Source organism: Chelonia mydas, chromosome 7 (genome assembly GCF_015237465.2).
Source record: "Chelonia mydas isolate rCheMyd1 chromosome 7, rCheMyd1.pri.v2, whole genome shotgun sequence".
Classification (NCBI taxonomy): domain Eukaryota; kingdom Metazoa; phylum Chordata; order Testudines; family Cheloniidae; genus Chelonia; species Chelonia mydas.
The window spans coordinates 5912294-5931401 of record NC_057853.1 but is presented as its reverse complement, the minus strand read 5'-3'; the positions used below and the strand labels follow the sequence as shown (position 1 = coordinate 5931401).

The window sequence follows — 19108 nt, the reverse complement described above, 5'->3', positions numbered from 1 at the left end:
GGCGGCATGCCAAGGAAAATTATCTATTTCCTTTTGGAGCCAGAGCTCACCGCAGAAGGAAATGGACTAATCGCAGATTGTTTCTTTCTGCATCAAGTGAAGGAGTACTTTCCACTTGCAAGAGCAACAGAGGAACCTGACAAGGCTGCTGCTGACACAGCAGAGATGAGAGAGAGAGAGGCAAAGAAAGAAAGAAAGAGACTAAAAGGTGGGGTGGGGAGGAGCTCAAGAAAATACAGGGGAGAGAAATACAGAGAGAGAGAGAGATTTTTGGGAGGACCAGCCTATGACCCAGCATTCCTCAGGCGTCATATGGTTTTTCTGGAAAAATGTTCCTTCAAATATGAGAGGATCTACCAAAATATCTGCTTCAGTAACCTATTATGGGTCCAATCTTGCAAACACTTATGCACATGCTTACATTTAGCCATTGCCGTGGGGCTACTCACATGCATAAAGTTGCGTGTGTGCAAGTTTGCAGAATCGAGGCCTATGCTCTCTCTCAGATCAACAATGTGTTCGCCCCAGGTGCTGTTAAATTCATAGGCTATAAAGGGGAAGCTACTTATTTTTTTTTTAACTGCAGACAAAACATCGTCCCTCCTCCTGTAGCCTCCTAGCATATCTTCGTTCCAGTGGTGCAGGGCACGCGTTTACCTTTCCCCCCCACACCCCCGCCTTTTCTGAAAATCCTGTAGAAGAACACAGATTCACAGCAGTGTTTTACTGATCGCAGAGGACCACATGCTGCTGCCCTTACTCGCATGGCACAAGGAGTCCCACCAATATCAGTGGCCTCGTGCCTGCAGATTGATAGCAGCTGAGGATCTGTCCCAATGAGACTACTTGTGAACTGAGCTACCATTCAGGGGGAGTAAGGGGCAGGGTGGGGGGGGCAGAGTGTGACCCACGTCTAATTTTAGCGCTTGGTTTTGTAGGTTGCGAATGGCCACTACAATAATCAGCAGCCACTTAAGTACTGTACTTTAAGGCGTACCGGTCATTTATTGATCATTCTGAGCACAAGCATATAGAATCCCTCCTCCATAACTGGCATAAGAATACAAGCTAGCCTTTCTTTTTCCCTGTTTGTCAAAGAGACACTGCGAGCGCCCATGCGCAATGTTAACCAAACTTCTTCATTTTCCACAGTGCTCTGTGACCTGCGGCAAGGGCTATAAGCAAAGGTTGGTCTCGTGCAGTGAAATTTACACCGAGAAGGACCATTATGAGTACGGTTACCAGAATATAGACAACTGTCCTGGCACCCAGCCACCAAATGTCCGCACATGCTACCTCGGGGAATGTCCAGTTTTGGCAACATGGCGAGTTGGCAACTGGGGAAGCGTAAGTTTAATGTTGAGTTGTGGTGCCTGGAGAGAGGCAGTATTACCAAGGGGCAAGAAAGGTTGAAGTTGAGCTGGTGGGTCAAAACACTGGCCCAAAATTGATGCATTGGGTAACACACATTCAGGCAATGGTAGCCTTAGCCTTTGAGACTGTTCCCAAGGGTCCCACACCCAGCAGACAAACAGCTGACAGCTCCAATGATCACAGCACTGCTGCTGAAGCCAGGTGACTGATAACTCCAGTCACAGAACCGTCGTTGCTTCTCTGATCCCTATGTCCCTTCCTTTCCGCTCTCCCCTTCTGTCTTAGCAAGACTGCATGACACAGATCTCTTCCTCCCAGCTCCCCTCTGTGCTCGGCTTGTCTTACTCATGCCTTCCCAGGTAGCTTGTACATCCCAGCAGCCTTTGCACAGATGGCCAAAAAAGAGGAAGTGATCTTTTGCCTGGGATCTAGCAAAAGCGATGGTTGGCCATGTGTTTTGGAATGAAATTCACTCACGTGGATGTTCAAGGCTTATTATGTGAATAATTGATATGCCAAAATTGGGACAAATTTTGAGCATCAACACGTAAAGAATTACACTTTCCTTTCCCCCCTTACTTCAAGTGCTGTGACAGAGCAGTGAAAAGAAACTAGCCTTTCAGTGTAACATTATTATAGTGCCAAACCTATTCTGGATCCTAAACCACCAGCTCAGATTTTAGTTAAAAGATGACAATTCACTTTTTTGAAGACTTTTGCTATTCTTTGAAACGTTGTTTCCCCAGTGGCTTTGATTCATTAACACATCTCGGGCATTTAAGGATATGTATCAAATCTTTATGAGGTTATGAGGACTGAGTCAAGCAAAACAGTGTGAAATTTGTCTGACTTAATAGCACTTTTTTTGGGAGTTGCACACACTTCAGAAAGTAAAAATTTGGCTGTTGGTTTGCCCTGTTGTCCTTACCAAACATTGTAAACCATCAGGCTTTGCCAGCCTTTGATTTTCAAAATAATTTAGTGTGGAAATAATTCTCAGCTTTGTTCAAATCCTGGGCCCTGTTCTGCTCCCATAGAAATGTTATGGTTCAGGGACTGATGCAGAGTGATCACTGTGACCCAGGGACGGGCATAAATGGATAATTTATGATTGTCTTTAACATGTGAAGAATGTCTTCACCATCTTACTGTGCACTAGTTAAGAATAAATTTTCAACAGGAACTAGTGATTCTGGCTATCCCATCCTGAGACACCATAAATAGGCCTGATTTTTAGAACTTAATGGGAGCGCTAGTCCTTTTAAAGTGTCTCAGGTTGGGCACCCAAACATGGAGAGCATCCAGAATCACTCTTCGCTGTTGAAAATTCAGGCCTAGAGCTGCGCAAAATGGAATGGTTTCCGTTTGCAGGATCTGGTGTAAACACTTCCTTTGATTTCTTACCCCTGAGATTGCTTTTGAGTTTGGGTTTCAAAGAGAGCCCAGATATAGCCACCATTTCACCTGATCTCTTGAACAGTTTGGATATGAAATCATAAATGAACCCATGTTTGTTCAAAGGGGCCTTTCTGTGACCCGGAGCTGAGCTTCACATTCGTAAGCAAAGACTTGCTTGGATTCAGACTCCTTAATGAATGTTTCTCTGTCATGCATCCCTGCTGGTGTGAAACAATGTCAATCCACTGGATTGGGCAAGTGGAACGAGCAGCCACTGGGACTCTTTGCTTGAGCATATGGTTCACTTGAACCATTTCTGCCCCAATCCAGCAAAGCACTTTAAGCCTGGTGAGTAGTCCTACTGAAAACTGTGGGACTGCTTGTGTGTCTAAAGTTCAACGTGTGCTCGCATGCTATGCTGGTTTGGGGCCTTGGCAATCTGATCTTGACCAGCTGTCTGTGTTTTACCAGCCTAGCACCATAAGGACCAGTCATGGCACGATACTTACCGTGCTTTATTTTATAGTGCTCGGTGACTTGTGGCATTGGGGTGATGCACCGGTCAGTGCAATGCTTGACCAATGATGACCAGGCGAGCGCTTTGTGCCATGCTGATTTAAAACCCGAAGAGAGGAGGACATGTCACAACATCTATGATTGTAAGTCTACAGATTGGTGCTTTCCACTTACGGTGGAGCCAGAGAAGCACCGAGCGCCTGCAGCTCCCATTGACTTTCGTGAGGGCCGCAGTCCTCGGCACTTCCCGCATCAGGCCCTTGATTCAGAAAAGCGCTGAACATGTGTGTGATTTCACTGGAACCACTCCCATGCTTAAAGTTAAGCATATGTTTAGATGCTTCACAGGCTCAGGGCCTAAGCGCTCCCAGAAGGAATGGTGATGTACAATGACAACTTGACTACAACTATTTCAGTGTCATTTCAGGTGAATTACCAAGCAGCTGCCAAGATGTTAAAAGACTCAAAGGTGTCATTGAAGATGGTGAATATTACCTGAAAGTGAAAGGAAGGATATTAAAGGTGTGTTTCGGCAATCTATTCTGCATTTCTTGAAGCTGCAAGATTATCTTATGTGTACTCCTCACTTCCACCATTGCGTTTCCCACCATGCTTTTTACAGTCAGTGTCTGACAAAATTACGATCTCTCTCACTCTCAGATATATTGTGCTGGGATGCAGACTGGCAGCCCAGAGGAGTATGTGACTCTTGTCAGTGGGTATGCGGAGAATTTCTCTGAAGTGTACGGCTACAGGTAAGCAATCTCTTGGTTCTGAGCTTCATGCCTCTTTGTTTTCCATGGCAATATTTTCCTGTCATGAGTAGAAAGGGTTTTCTTTTGATTTAGATTACATAACCCGACTGAATGTCCGTATAACGGGAGCAGACGAGAAGACTGCCAGTGTAGGAAAGATTACACAGCAGCTGGGTTTTCTGCCTTCAGCAAAGTCAGGCTGGACCTGAACACAATGCAGATAATAAGTGAGTAAAAAACAGGGTCTCTCTTAACCAAATGGAGCTGTAAGGACAGACAAAGAGAGGGAATTCAGTGTGCCATGTTCTTGGGCTGTCTTGTGAAAGACCTTCTTTCATTTTATACCTGATCACCCCAAATCATTCAAATGTAGAGCTCATCAGATCTTTCCCCTGAAAAGCAGTTTAGGTGCACTAGGAATGATTAAACTATATCACCTTAAGACAGGAAAAAACACAGAATAATGACTGTTTTCTCATTCCTTTGAATTATCTGTTACCATGCTGTGAACTCAGCCTGGTTTATACGTTGGTTTGTTGATATTTTTATATTAAATTGGAATCGAATTGCAAATATAATCCTGGAGAACCTGGCCCTGTGTCTCTCTCTCACTCACACGTGCCATTAGCTGCAATTGCAGGATAGGGCCCCAGGGATTCAGAGATGCTCATCCCTGCATGGAGCACCCCGATATATAACTCCCAGTAGTGCAGCTGGAACTGAACTCTGCACTCTTTAAGGGCCTGATCCAATGGCCATTGAAGTCATAGGAGGATTTCCCTTGACTTCAGTAGGCAATGAGCCAACCCTAGGGAACCAGTCTTACTCCTGTTGAAGGCGATGGGAGCTGTGCTATTGGCTTCAGTGGGAGGAGGATGGGCCATATAAATCCTATGTCTGCCATGCCCCTGGACGCTGGGGGTGCATGTCTGATGGCCCACTGAGATTGACTCCAAGAGGAGCGCCGCACACCTACGTCTAAGGGTAGAATTTGGCTGGGTATCAGTTTTCAGTAAATATTTTAAACACACAACATAGTATTAGTACTGGCATTGAAGGGGCAAAGATTGCAGATTTTTAAAACGGCCGGATAAACCAATCTCACGTGATTGCTATCACTTCCTTTGCAAATTGCTTTAAGCACCCTGGCAATATCCCCACCATGTGAGCTATAGAATCTAGGAGGTTCCGATTTTCAAAGGAGCCTAAGGGGATGAGACACCCCAGTCCCATCGAAATACAAAAGGAAATGGCCATTTAATCTCCATAGACGCCTCTGAAAATCCCAGTCTGATTTGTCATACGTTCTTTTAAATCAATCAGCTGGAATTTTTCACTAAGCCCTTCTAACTTTGAAACAACAGTTTTGTTCTGTTCCACTGCCTTGTTTTGTTTAAGGGAAAATATACACTTTGGATGTTCATATGTTTTGTGTTACTGGTGGGTTCAGATTACTGGGAAATTTTCTGCTGTGAGAATATAACCAAAACCATTATGTCCGTGTTTGTTGTTTTTTTCTACACAATCAAATTCATCAAGGTATTTGAAGACATGCACAACTTTCAATATGTGAGGACCCGCATTTGGGTCAGTGCGTTACTCGTGTGCGGAATGTTACACGTGTTCTTAAGCAGCCTGCTGAACTGGGGTTTTACTGCTGCAAAGCCAAGAGACAAGATCTTGCTGAACTCCCTAGAAAAATGTATAAAAGCAAATTGCCCAGATGTCCTGGTTAGCAAATAACGTGTTCAAATTTCTCTCTCTCCCCATCTGCCCTCTCTGTGCTGCTCACCAAATAATTTTCTCAGCAACTGATTTACAGTTTGCACGGACACATGATGGTCGACCTGTTCCTTATGCCACTGCGGGGGACTGCTACAGTGCGGCCAAATGCCCACAGGTATTTGACAATAATATTTCTTAGGGACTGGCTCCATTTATTATGTTCAGACTTTATATTAATTACTCTTGATCACATCAGCCCAGCTCCAACAACTGTCACATTCTCATCTCAGCAGTCTGAAACTTTCTTTTGTCTGTACAAAGTGTACTTTCTGTTCTGCAAACAGCCATTGGGTTATTGGGAGACAACCAGCGGGGTTCAAAAAGAGACATTCCATAAAGCCAGGCCTGATCCAACAGCCCAGCACGGGGAGACAGAATTGACAATAAAGGGGAAACGAGAGTTAAAAAAAAAAAAAAAAAAGATTGGGGAGGTTTTGCCTGATTCAGTTTGCACTGGTGGGATCTATCAATCTTGGATACTTACCTGGCCCCTGACAGTAGTATCTATGCATCTTGCTTTCTTTAATGCATTTATCCTCACAGCACCCCTGGGAGATAGGGCAGTACTATTACCCCCACTTTTCAGATGGGGCACAAAGAGACTAAGTGACTTGCCCAGGAAGTCTGTGGCGAACAAGGGAATTGAACCTGGATCTCCCAAATCCCTGGCTAGCACCTTAAGCTTTGAACCATTCTTCTGCTAGGTTGAGCTAATAGATCAGTGGTTGTCAACCTTTTTCATTTGCGGCCCCCTAACACATTTTGGATGGAGGTGCGGACCCCTTTGGAAATTTTAGCCATAGTCTCCGGACCCCCAGGGGTGCGCAGACCACAGGTTGAAAACCTCCATTCTCTGCTAACAACAACCTTTTGCAGACCCCTTAGACACAGTCTGTGGACCCCCAGGGTTGAAAACCACTGTATGAGACAGTCAGAGGTGTGTGATGTAGCGGAATTGCAGGGGTGGGTCTGGGGCAGAGCAGCAGATCTGTGAATCATCAGCATAACAGTGATGCTTCACGCTGTTCGAGTGGCTGAGGGCACACAGGCTGACTGTACAAAGAAAAAAGGGGAGAGTCAAGCAGGGAACCTCAAGGGACTTCTGGACTAGTGAGAGAGATGCACTAAAGGAGCAGGTGGAGAACAAGGATGGAGATCAAGATAGTACGGTCATAGGGTGCTAAGGCGTAGAGAGAGAGGACAACTTTACCAGCCAGGCCAAGAAGAATGCAACCAAAGAGGGGGTGTGGCTGGAAAGGGGACAGAGCCAAACAGTAGGAGATCAAGGAGAAGGAAGTCAAGTGAGCAGGAATAGGGATCATGCACTTGAGAAGCCAAGAGGCAAAATGGAGGATGGAGATGGGCTTGTCATGAGGCTTGCAGGAAGGTTTTCGGAGGCCGGAGGGAATGTGGCGTATCTGAAGGCTAAGGGGAGAGTGGTTAAAGAGGACGGAGAGTGGATGGAAGAAGAAGGTTGAGAGTTGGAAGGGAATGGGGCATTTAGGAGAGAGGAGCAAGAGAGACACCTCAAGTTGGAGATCAGGTTGAAGGAGACCGTGCTGGGAAAGGTGTGTGAAGAGAAAGATTGAGGCAAGTGAAAGGCAGTGGAGAGAGTCCTCCTCAGATAACACACGTGTTCCCACAGAAAATGCAAGCAAGAGGAAGTTGAGAGTCAGAAGCAGAAAGGGGCCAGCTGGGGGTGTGGGCACAGGTGGAGCCAGTGAGCAGCAGAGCAGTTTGGCAAGGAAGATGGTGGCGCTGAAGGCAGAATCAATCAGACTACTGACATCTGTGTGATCTCCTGGTCTCCGCGGCAGGGGAGCGGTGCGCTGGTGTTGGGGCACACACAGCAGAGGGAGAGGAGGGCAAAGGGGCCAAGTGTGGAGATGTTTGTGCAGCCTGCAGAGGAAAGAGAGGGAAGGACAGGCCCAGTGAGCTGGAGAAGTTTGGTTATGACCAATATGCACATTTGGAAATGCTCTAGCGTGCAGGCGGCGCTGGAACGGGGGGCCAGGGGGTCACGGCCCTCCCACTTTTTACCTATCAACGGGAAGGGGAGGGTGGAGAGGAGCGAGTGGGGGGCGGGATCTTAGGGGGAAGGGGTGGTGCAAGGATGGGGGAAGGGTCGGGGTGCGGATGGGGCCTCAGGAGGGCAGAGGCGGTGCGAGGGCGGAGCCTCCGTTCGGGCGCTGGTAGCCCCTCCCCCACTTTTAGGGACCTTCTGCCACTCCTGCTAGCATGTAGTAGCTTCACCCTGGCGTATACAGTGCTGTACACTATATTGAAATACAATGTGTCAGGAGAAGGCCTGTTTACATTATGTTACAGGTGCCTCATTTAGCCTTCTAGGTGTCCTCAGCTTCCAGCACAACCAGCGTATAACACTGTTGAATTCTGGAGTAAGAATAACGAGTGATCGGTTCTGAGAGTAAGAACTTGTTTCTCGACCTTCGTCATGGTAGGAGGGTCTGGGAGCGAGGTTTAGTGAATAAGGAGTCCAGGAAGCTGACGGAGGAAGAGAGGTCTCTCCATTTCCTTGCCTTCCAAGCTGATGTCTTTCTGTACAGCACCATGTCTCAGGGATTGACTTGTTACTTCAGGAACGTTCATGAATGTTGATTTCTCTCCACCTAAGTAGATATTTGGCATTTAATGTACTCGCTACCTCGGGAAATTGACATTCCCGAGGTAGCAAGTACATGGAGCACAGCTAGCCGCGATCTGCCTTTTCCTAGCAGAGCAGCCATCTTGGACTCCAGGTCAGGCTGAGATAACAGCCAGCAGATTCACGGACTTTGTGTTAGGTGGAAAGGGGTATTTCAAAGCGCAAAGTCAAGTGGGTGTTTGCTAATGGGAGTTATGCATAGGCATCAAGTGTAGACTTACCCCTTCATTTTTTGAGCATTTTTTGCTTCTGGAAATAAAAGGCAAGTTAAGTTAAGGACATACCTAAAAACCAAACAAAACAGAGTTTTGATTTTGATTTAAGTTGGGGTGGGGGAGAAGATAGGACAAAATAAGGTCATGGGTGCCCTCTGTGGGTGAGAAGGGAGAAAAAAAAGCTCTGAAGCGAGGCTGAGTTGGATGCAGTTCTCTTCCATGTTCCAGGAGCTGATGAAGCAGCTTGCAATGGGAAGGCCAAGAATGCCCTCAGCTGGCCAGTGGTGGGAAAGCAGCCCTCTCCTTTGAAGCCCCAAATGAAAAGAAATTCTTAATCTGAGTCATGCTGTGATTTGTACAATATGTGCTAATCACTCTCAGGGCTTGGAAAAATTGAAAACATTGCCGGCGAGATCTTGTTAGAAAAATGACACCGTGGCATGTTGTTACAGAAGCGTGCTTGCAACAATGAAGAATAACATAATTTAAATATGGCTCAGGGGTTATGTGGGGTCTCAGGTTCCTTGTGCATCCCTCTCTGAGCGCTTTTTGATTGAGCCATTTCAGAAGGTATGTCTTTGTGGTAATCAATGTGTTTTTGTGTTTTTAGGGTCGCTTTAGCATTGATCTTTACGGAACAGGCCTTTCGCTAACAGAAACAGCAAAATGGATCTCGCAAGGGAATTACGCGGTGTCGGAAATTCAAAAATCCCCAGTAAGAGAATGAGCATATTAATTCTGAATCTGGTTATACCTGCTAATGGGAGGTACCTAATTTCTGTGTGCCACATTATTTTGCATAGAATCATTCTTCTAACAGCATATCATAATGAAATCTAATGTAGGCATTAGATATGTGAAGCATAGCCCATAACTTTGTGTGCGTGTGTGTGTTGGAGTAGGACAGGTGTAGTAAACTTAACTTGATTTGAATTATTGCAATTAATTAATGGGTCTGTTTAACCGTGAAGCTAAAATCACTGAACACCGTGGTGCAGACGCATCTTTTGTTAGCAGGATGGACCACATTCTGTGACCCTGCCTCAGGAAAAGTTCTTGCTGGGAGCTTTGCCTGAGTCAGGACTGCAAAATTTGACCTCATTGGCCTTTTCTATCTATAATGTCTAATTTCATGACCAAGAGCAATCAGTAAAACCAATAATGGGGGTGTGGCCATTATTATTTGCTTGCAGGAGTTTTTAGAGGCTCCAGCCAGGAATCAGGATCCCATTTCACTAGGCACTGTACACAAATATAATGAAGAAGACAGTCCCTGCCCCCAAGCAGCTTAACTCTTTTGGCTGCTAGAGCAGTTAATCTTAAAGACTCACTTAGTCAGTGTTTGTCCATCTGTGTGGGTAGATATTCGGGTTAGATGCTGGCTTATCCCTGGTAAGTATTAGATGCTGGTTGTGACAGACATGGCAATTTCCTGCAGTATGCTTGGAAAACCTTACTGAATTAAGTTTACGTATCTTTGGAGTCCAATGTATTAAATGCCGAGGTTCTGCATTATTGTGGGCTGGGGTGATGAAGGGGCTATATTGAACAATGCAGCAGACAAGAATGATCTTTTGGGACAATATGCAGGACGTGGAATTCCTGGGGAATCTCAGGGAGGAGGTGAATACAGATGCCATCTGCTGGTTCGCCAAAACGCAACCTTTTGAAGCCAGGCCCAGAGGAAGGGATTGTTGTCTGCTCATTACCTGTTTCCGAAGGTTGGGGATCAAAGGCCGAGGCTGAAAAAAGAAACAGGCTGCTCTGTGCTGTCGGTGTCTTGTTCTGAGTTGAGGTTGTTATGAACTTGTAACCACAAAAACAACCCATTGGGGAGGTTTGAGGGACTAACTCCGATCAGAGCCCTTGTTAGAGTTGGAGAGTGATCTCTGGTCAGCTTATTAGCATGTGTGTATGCAGGGAATTGTGCTGTCTAGAAAAACCCCGGTCAGGAGGGGGAGAGGCAGGGGTCTCCACCCAAGAGAGGTGATGACCAAAGAGCCTGGAGCCTAAAGTAGGTGCCCCTGAGGGACCACAGAGGCGGAAATACAGGTGCAGTTGCCCTGAAGTGTGGTGCTGGTATTACTTAGAGAAGGAAAGAGGAGAAAGGCAGATGGGGTGGCAGACAGTGGGAGAAGAGGGTTTCAAGGTATGAGGTGAGAAGAGAGAGGGGGGGGAAAGTGAGAAAAGATAAAGACTGAAGCTAGCGGAGAGGAAGAGAAGAACCAAGCAAGAGAGTCATTCTTGGGCTGTAATGTCTTCAGGCTGTGTCCTCTTAGAGATCATGGCTAAGGTTTTCAGAGGAGCCTCAGCGGGTTTCGAGGGGAACTGGACATCTGACTTGCTTGCAGCATGTGGTCAATGGGAGGTGAGGGGACAGCAGCATTCCAATGCAAGACTGTCCCTCATCCCTGTGGATATTCGCCTCTCACACCTTCCCCCCTCCAGATATTGATCATGCTTTGAACTCTGAGAATCAGTGCTAACTTTTGGAAGCGATTTTGTTCATTATTTCCAGAGTCTGGTATTATCCAGACATCAGTGCCTCAGAGAGCCCCCATCTACAACCCCATGTCACCATAAGCATTTCACATTTATACCATGCATTACTTTCCTGCTCTATGGCTTGGTTATTATTATTACTGTTGCTCCATGGCCCAAGCGGGTAGCCAGTTATGCAGGTTTTGCAGGATTGCTTCCGTTAGGAGAGATGGAAGATACAAGTCAGGTATATTCTTTGCTGCAATCCTATTTATTTACAAAGAATGTGCACAACCTCCTGTTTCCCTGAACACAGTAAGAACAAACAACAGCAGGTGGTTACCTTGCTTCCAAGCCTGCCTCTCCAGGCAGTCATGTGTCCCAAGGAACTCTCTCTCTGCTCTCTTTCTCAGGATCATGCTCACCACTGCTGCTCTCACAGTCTGTTCGCTTCACATGTACACACATGGCATGTCAAACAAGCCCTTCGCCCTGTGTTTGCAATCAGTCCCAAAGAAACCCTTCTTATTTCCCTCAGTTAGTTCTTGCTCAGGCTTGTCGTGCACCCCAATGCCTTCGGCAGTGGCTTCTACTGTTTTCGTTATCACTATATAAAAGGAGATTAATTGCTTCTTCCAGTTGCCATTTAACCAGGTCTCATGATTAAAGCCCTGCCTGATGGCAGCCATTCCCACCATCCAGCATAACATCATTTATTATTTGTATTGTGACAGTGCCTAGAAGCCATGCTTATGGCCCAGGACCCTATTGTGTGAGGTGCTGTTCAAACTCAGATGCTCTTCGATAAGGATAATGCCACTGGTGTCTGAGCTGGTGCTTTCTTCTGGTGTTAGTCAGTCTGGACTCTCATAACAATGACGTGTTTCGTTCTCAACCTTTTTATCTCACTTTGCTAAAGATTATATTTTGGTGGGAGGGGGGAGAGGGTTTGGATCCGGCTGTCAGTTTTGTGCCTGATTATGGACTAGGGTCAGAGCCCATCCGTAGGGGTGGTGAGGCCCTGTACTGCCCCAGGGCTAGTACCAGGCGGCAGAATACCTCCCTGAACTCCCCCAGCACAAGGGGCACTTGCAGCCACTCCCATGCCCGCCCTTCCTGTGCACCAGTCCCTCTCTGCTGACCCGTGCATGGAGTGTGGTGGGGAAACAGGTGTAGCTTTCCCTCTTCTCTGCCCCTTCTGGCTCCTCTGAGGGCACTGAGCGCCCCTAGAGTAATAGGAACAAAGCAATCTCTGCTCCCACCTTAGTGCAGGGGAGTCCAGCCATGGCCCTGTCCTCTTCTCCTGCATCCCTTTGCCTCTCTCCTCTCTTTCCTTGCAAGGTTAGCAATTCTGTCTGGTCCTTTGGGGGGCAGCTCAGTGCTGGGGGAAGCTCCTTGTGCTGCGCCCCATTCTGCACCCATGTCAGGGCCCAGCAGAATCCAGCCTTAGATTGGTGTTTGTCAGTTTCAGGGTTCTCTGTTTCCCTTGCGACAGCTGATGACATCACTGGTACCTAATACTGGAGAGGAACAGCTGCTTCTGCTCCACTTTAGCTACCAGTGAGCTCGGGACACAAGGCCCTGGGTCCGAGTCGTGGCCAGGACAGATCTATTCAGCTCCCCTTCAGGAAGGAGAAGCTTCAGCAGTCGAGTTAGGTGCTGGGAGAGGCAAATGAGGCAGAATTAAAACAGACTCTGAGGCACATGGCTTAGTTTGATTACCCTTTTGGCAACCTGCCTGGCATACTTCTTGGGGTGTAAGTGCCAGAGCAAACCGAAGGAGAGAAGAAATACCAATCAGAGATGAGAGCGGTCTGCTACAATCACAGATCAATAGCACCAAGCGCAGGAGAGAGTTCATACACTGCAGTTTACAAATAAGTGCTCTGTGCAGGCTTGCACTGCACTTAAGTCCAATTTTCAGGTAATTTATGGCTCAATTCCCCTCTGAAGAGTGTCTATCTGTGGAAATGACCGGGGGGGGGGGGGGGCGCGGAGGGGGATGCTCTGTAGACAATAGGCGGAGGAGAGCACCAGATTCAAATCTCAGTTACTCTGGTGTCAATCCATTGAATCTGATGGGGTTACACTGGTTTAACGGAGATCAGACTCAGGCCTAAGATCTTCTCATTCTTATCTGTCTTTCATCGTCTACAGCAGGGGTAGTCAATATGTGGATTGCAGGTCAAATCTGGACTGCCAGACACTTGTGAACAGACCCAGAAATCTTTTTTTATTTACTTGAGGTGGTGGGTGGTTATTGGTGGGGTTATTTGGTTTTTTCTTATTTTCCTTTGGAGTCTGGACCTTGACCAAGAAATCTGGACCTTGACAAGGGATAGTTGACTGCCCCTGGTCTACAGCTTAGAAAGGCTGGAGAATGATGTACAAATCTGGGAGAATAGCAGCCAGATCTAGTGATCTCCACATTTCCACATCATCACTTTTTGTCACACCTGGGGCTGCTGAGCCACACCAGGCTTTTCCCCCGCAAATAAACACTGGGATGTAGTGCTGGCAAACATCTTTCCTTGCCTTTCACATGCTCGGTAACGTTTGAAATGCAGTTTCTTTCCAGCTGTCTTGTTTCTCCTGTCTAATCTGTGATCCTGTCCAAGGGGAGGAGACGAGTAATTCACTCATGAGAAAGTTCTCTTTGTGGGGGCAAGCTGGAGAAAGCTCAGGCCTAGAGAACTTCCCAGCAAATGGCCTCTTCCTTGGGTGTCATTTCTTTTGGCAGTTCACAAATACTCTACTTTCTCTGCATTCAAATGTATTTGTGCATCAGTTCACAAATACTCTACTTTCTCTGCATTCAAATGCTCAGCATCTGACCTATTAGCCATAAATGTAATTACCTTTGCATCAAAGGAAAAAATAGCTGTTAATTTATACATCGTTATAGATTTTGGGGAGGAATTTTTTCCCTTCCAATAAACTTTTTCAGTTTTATTATTAAAACACCCACAGACTCGGGTATCTGGAAATGGCGGCATTTGATTTTCTCTGGTGTGACATGGTTTGAGACATCATTTCTGATTTTTCCCACAGGATGGTACCAAAGTAATAGGGAAATGTGGTGGTTACTGTGGAAAGTGCACTCCATCATCTGGAACAGGCCTCGAGGTTCAAGTGTTATAGCAACGGTAGGTTCCCCTTGTTTTTGGTGCTAAGGGAAATCGTTCCAGGAAGGTATTGCTCAAGAAAAACACTCCTGAGTCCTATTGTCAAACCAGATTTAGGCACCTAGAATTCTGTCTGCTTGGGACTTAGGTATTTTTTAAAATGTTACCCTGAGTGCCTAAGTCTCTTTTGAAAATGGGACTTGGGCTTTGGGCTTCTAAGTCACTTAAGTGCTTTTGAAAATGTTATCCAGTATTTAAACTCCACTGGTATTAAAATTTGACTTGTATATAATGCCTTTAATTCCAAAGGGATTATCAAACAACCATATAAATTCATACGGCTTCACAGATACTCAGCCACCATTGGGATGGAGAGGACTGCCAGCTGGCACATACAACACTAGGCAGGGAATTGCTTTATGTCCTAGACACCAGGACAAACCACTCCACTTGAAGAAAATACCAAAGATCATATGGACCAAATTTTCAGAGAAGGTCCACAGGCAAAAATGCATGTTCATTTGTGGACCTACATGTATGCCTGCATTTTCCATGATTGTACGCACATTTACTGAAATTACATGTGCAGAATGGGGATTTAGACATCTAAATATTGATTTGCATGTGCAGCAATTACACAAGCAGTCATGGTAAGTGCAGTGGTAAATCACATGTGTCCAGTCTTCAGTGTTCAAATTTCCCACTGAAAATTTAGTCCCCCATTTCCATGTAGGCTGGGCCTCTGTTTTTAAGATGTTGTCCAAAAGACCCCACACTGGAGATGGGTTGATTTTACTCAGAAGTACAAAGAGTCGTGCTCCCTCCATTCTCAGCTGGAGTACAGCCCCTTCGACCATAGCCAGCAGGGGTCAATTAGAGCCCCTCCTCTAACTTACACCAGGCCCTCAGGCTGAGCAGCTACACCCTAGAATCAAGGATCCAGTTACACTTAGGGTTGTGGTTCCTTGATGGCTTCCCCCATCCCGGGCTGAGTGGATCACAGCATAAACCACTTGATTCTGGACCATTAAACTTCATGGCAATTGGTCGATTTTCTTGAATGGGAGCAGGGTCAAGCTCAGGGAAACAGTGAGACTGACGGTACACACGGAACTGTCATATGCAAACTGAAAGAGGTGGAGAAACAGGTTTTCTCTGCTCTTTTCAGCTCTTGCAACCTTAGGTGCTACCGGTAACAATAGCAGATATCAGAGTAACAGCCGTGTTAGTCTGTATTCATAAAAAGAAAAGGAGTACTTGTGGCACCTTAGAGACTAACCAGTTTATTTGAGCATGAGCTTTCGTGAGCTACAGCTCACTTCATCGGATGCATAGATGCATTTCCACGATATGCTATGCATCCGATGAAGTGAGCTGTAGCTCACGAAAGCTCATGCTCAAATAAACTGGTTAGTCTCTAAGGTGCCACAAGTACTCCTTTTCTTTTTACGAATAGCAGATATAACATTTTCACATGGATATTTGATTTTCGAGTTGGCTTCCGCAAGCTGTTCTGGCTCCAAGTCCTTTTCTGATATAAAAAGTCAATGTTTCAAAAGCGAAGATAACCATCTTACTAAACCATGTAACTTGTTTGTATATTTCAGGTTTTCTGAAAGCAGGGAGATGAGATGGATGAAGGATAGTGTTGCAATACCTCTGCCTTCTACTTTTGTACTTGTGTGTGTGTGTGTGTGTGTGTGTGTGTATATATATATTGTATATTCTTAATGATGTAAAGTATAATATTTATGGCTGGAATTATTTATTTTGATTTAATATTTTTGTACGTAAAATGTTTATATTAAGGCTGCTTTTGCTGTTTTTTGTGTTAAACCTTGCAGTCAAACCACTGCATTTTACGTACTCTACATTATATGTAGCATTATGACAAAAGTGATACTTCATTGTCACTGTACTCAATTGTTTACTTTCAATCAGTAATTTTTCGTCTTGTTACAGGCTGCTGTGGCCTTTCAAGGTGCTACACAATTTGCATAGGGGTATTTTTGGCATTTCAATACAATCTTTTTATAAGGAAAATAGAGCAGGTTGGGGGTTTGGGGCTTGTTTTTTTTTTTACTTATTAGGCAGACAGCACTAAGGGAACAAATGAAAAATGAATACAGTGTTTGCTGTATTATCAGTCATTATCTTTTAGGTATATTTTTAATTTCATATGACCTCTGTGGCCAGTGCTATCAGTCGCTGGTTTGGTGCTACCACAATGTATTTATTAATTCTCTGTAGTTTTAGACAGTTAGATACAGTACCACCATAGAGAAAGGGGGGAAATGGATGGATGAGCCAATTAAGATAAACTAAGGTCTAACCCAAACCTTAGGATCTCACCCTGCTAATGGGTCCAAAACTCGAAACCCATTTTTAAGGCTCGCAAAACCTTGGTTACATTTTTAAAATTAATATAGTCTAATTGCATCCGCTGTGGGACTTCCGTCTGGAAATGGGGTGCTGGATTTGTCCAAGACAGTGTGATTGGGCCATATGTTCCCATGGTGTGTATGCTGAAAAGTATAGCAAAATCTGCCTCAAAATTGTAAGAAGCCAAACCCGCCTACTTCGTATTATGCTCTTGGGAGTGGGGTCTGCAGAAATGTGGGAGCGGTCATGGAACAGCCAGGACACCCTGGAAAAACATCCTAACTTACCTGACAATGCATAAGTTACTGTTCTGGGCTATCCTAACTCAATATCAGCAGACATCTGGAATGCTTGTGGATTTCTATACATACAGGGTCATCTGCAAACAAGAGGGGACGAGTAAGCTTCATCTCAGACTTACAAGGTGTTTCAATCAGATCACTTTGTACGTGCAAACACCCGGCCCCTCTTACACATGCTGGTTAATGTGTATTAGTGCATTGCTTCGCTCTTCCCCAGCAAAGCATCTGTAATCTTTGGGTTTCTTCCATCCATGCACAACTGATTCTGTAGTCCTTGTTCAAGAATAGCTCCCACTGGAGTCAAAGTTTGGCTGAGTGAGGACTGCAGAAGGGTCTTTGTCTGTATGTCACCAGCCTTGCTGCCTATTACATATAGACCATCTACTCAGAACTCTGCAGTACGTCTGTGGTGGTGACTTGGCAAGACTATTTTTGTAGAAGATGACTCTGCCCTTTAGTTCTTTCCCTACAGTTTTACTACACATGGGAACATACTGCCCATTCTCACTATATTTTTGGTGTGATCAGAAGCCAGGAACTCTCAGGAACAGTATGGGAGGGGACATCATGGGACTTTCATCAATGTGGGAAACCAAAGAGTTTATCCAAAAAATTGGATAAATACCTATACTTTTGGGTGCACACACTTACCAAACCCAACCTCAGAACTTTTTGAGCTCCTGTTAACCTGCATTATACTTCAGCCATCACTAAGTAGAGCAAATGTAATCAGTTTGTTGAAAACTATAGTATCGATAAACTACAATCATAGAAACGTAGGGCTGGAAGGGACCTCGATAGGTCATCTAGTCCACTCCCCTGCACTGAGGCGGGACTAATTGTTATCTAGACTATCCCTGGCTGGGATTGTCTAATCTGTTCATGATCATGTCCACTGATTTATAATCCATGCCTTTGCTAGGCTATCATCAGCATCTTTATTCTGCCATCTAAACTTGGTCTATTTTAGAATGAAAATTGCTAGCCAGATCCCCAGTGGGTATAAATTGACATCACGCTATTAAAATCAACAAGGTTATGCTAATTTCCACCACTTGGAAACTCTGACTTTTGCCTACTTTGTCAAACGTTGCCTAAGAATTCATGCATTTAATGTTTGGATCCAAAAAGAAGATACATTATCCCATATGCATTTTGCATTTTATATTTCACCAAGTTGTAGGATATGGTCCTACGGCAGTCAGATGAATCGTTTATCACCAACCTGGGTTGTATGTTGGTGAGTCATGGTAATGAAATGACACCCGCAATATTTTTTGAGAAAATGCCAAAAATACCATTTCAAAGTATGTTTTATTAAAAAAAACAAAACCAGGGCGAGGGGGGAGAGAGTAGCTATGAAATCATGATTTTGTGATTACTACTCGTCATTAATGCTTCTGTCCTGTAGGGAAAAAGGGAAAATTGCACTAACTTTTGGAGAAAAACCAATGGTGCTCAATTAATGCTTGGACAGTGCAGGCTGATTTTATTTTCTGGAATGAAGTGAACGAGTATTTATAAAAAAGAAATAATATTTAGACCTGTACGCATTCCTTTCTACCATGTAGTTTAATAACCGCCGGCAACAGAGGCAAGAGAAAGCTAAAATTATGAAATAAAGTGTAAGGGAATTATTTATAGTTGCTTATCTTTAGAATCACTGATAGATTTAAATAAGTTAGAAGAAAAGGTGGGGACCACTGAGATATTCGTTCTTGTAACGTAAATATAATTCTATTTTTTGCTGTACCAATGCCATTATTTTTCTAAAAATTGTTTTTTTCCAAGCACTTTCCTGTACAAGGTTATTTTTTTCTTTTCTTACCGCCAAAAGGAAATGAAAAGATCTGTAGCATGTGCATTTGTGGTCTCTTTTTGCCATCATCGCGGCTCACTACATGTGCGCTATTGTAGAGACCAAATACTTTGTACGCAAGGGAATAATTCGTTGCTGATCAAAGTGAATGTTACACTAACATCTCTTTTCCCAAGCTTTTGATTGCTGGAGTTCTTCAGTGCAAAGGAATGAAGGAACCATCGGAGACGTAGTACCCACATTATCAAAAGTTTCGGAAGGTAGGAATAAGGTGAAATATTATGGGCCACA

General features: G+C 44.9%; 1 protein-coding gene across 7 annotated transcripts in view; it reads left to right on the top strand.

The window, feature by feature from the left end:
* ADAMTS9 (ADAM metallopeptidase with thrombospondin type 1 motif 9) overlaps positions 1-18857 on the top strand; it is a 134189-nt gene extending 115332 nt beyond the window's left edge. For 5 of the 7 annotated variants that reach the window (XM_037904878.2, XM_043551517.1, XM_043551518.1 and 2 more), the window contains 9 exons: positions 1153-1347; positions 3299-3431; positions 3716-3810; positions 3949-4043; positions 4137-4270; positions 5852-5943; positions 9319-9423; positions 14241-14335; positions 15922-18857. In XM_037904878.2, the coding sequence (XP_037760806.2) occupies positions 1153-1347; positions 3299-3431; positions 3716-3810; positions 3949-4043; positions 4137-4270; positions 5852-5943; positions 9319-9423; positions 14241-14330 (939 nt within the window). In that variant the 3' untranslated portion in view covers positions 14331-14335; positions 15922-18857. Of the gene's footprint in view, positions 1-1152; positions 1348-3298; positions 3432-3704; positions 3811-3948; positions 4044-4136; positions 4271-5851; positions 5944-9318; positions 9424-14240; positions 14336-15921 lie in introns of those variants that run through there. The other 2 variants (XR_005226211.2, XM_037904880.2) reach the window with 2 other exon arrangements.
* Positions 18858-19108: the final 251 nt, after the last annotated feature.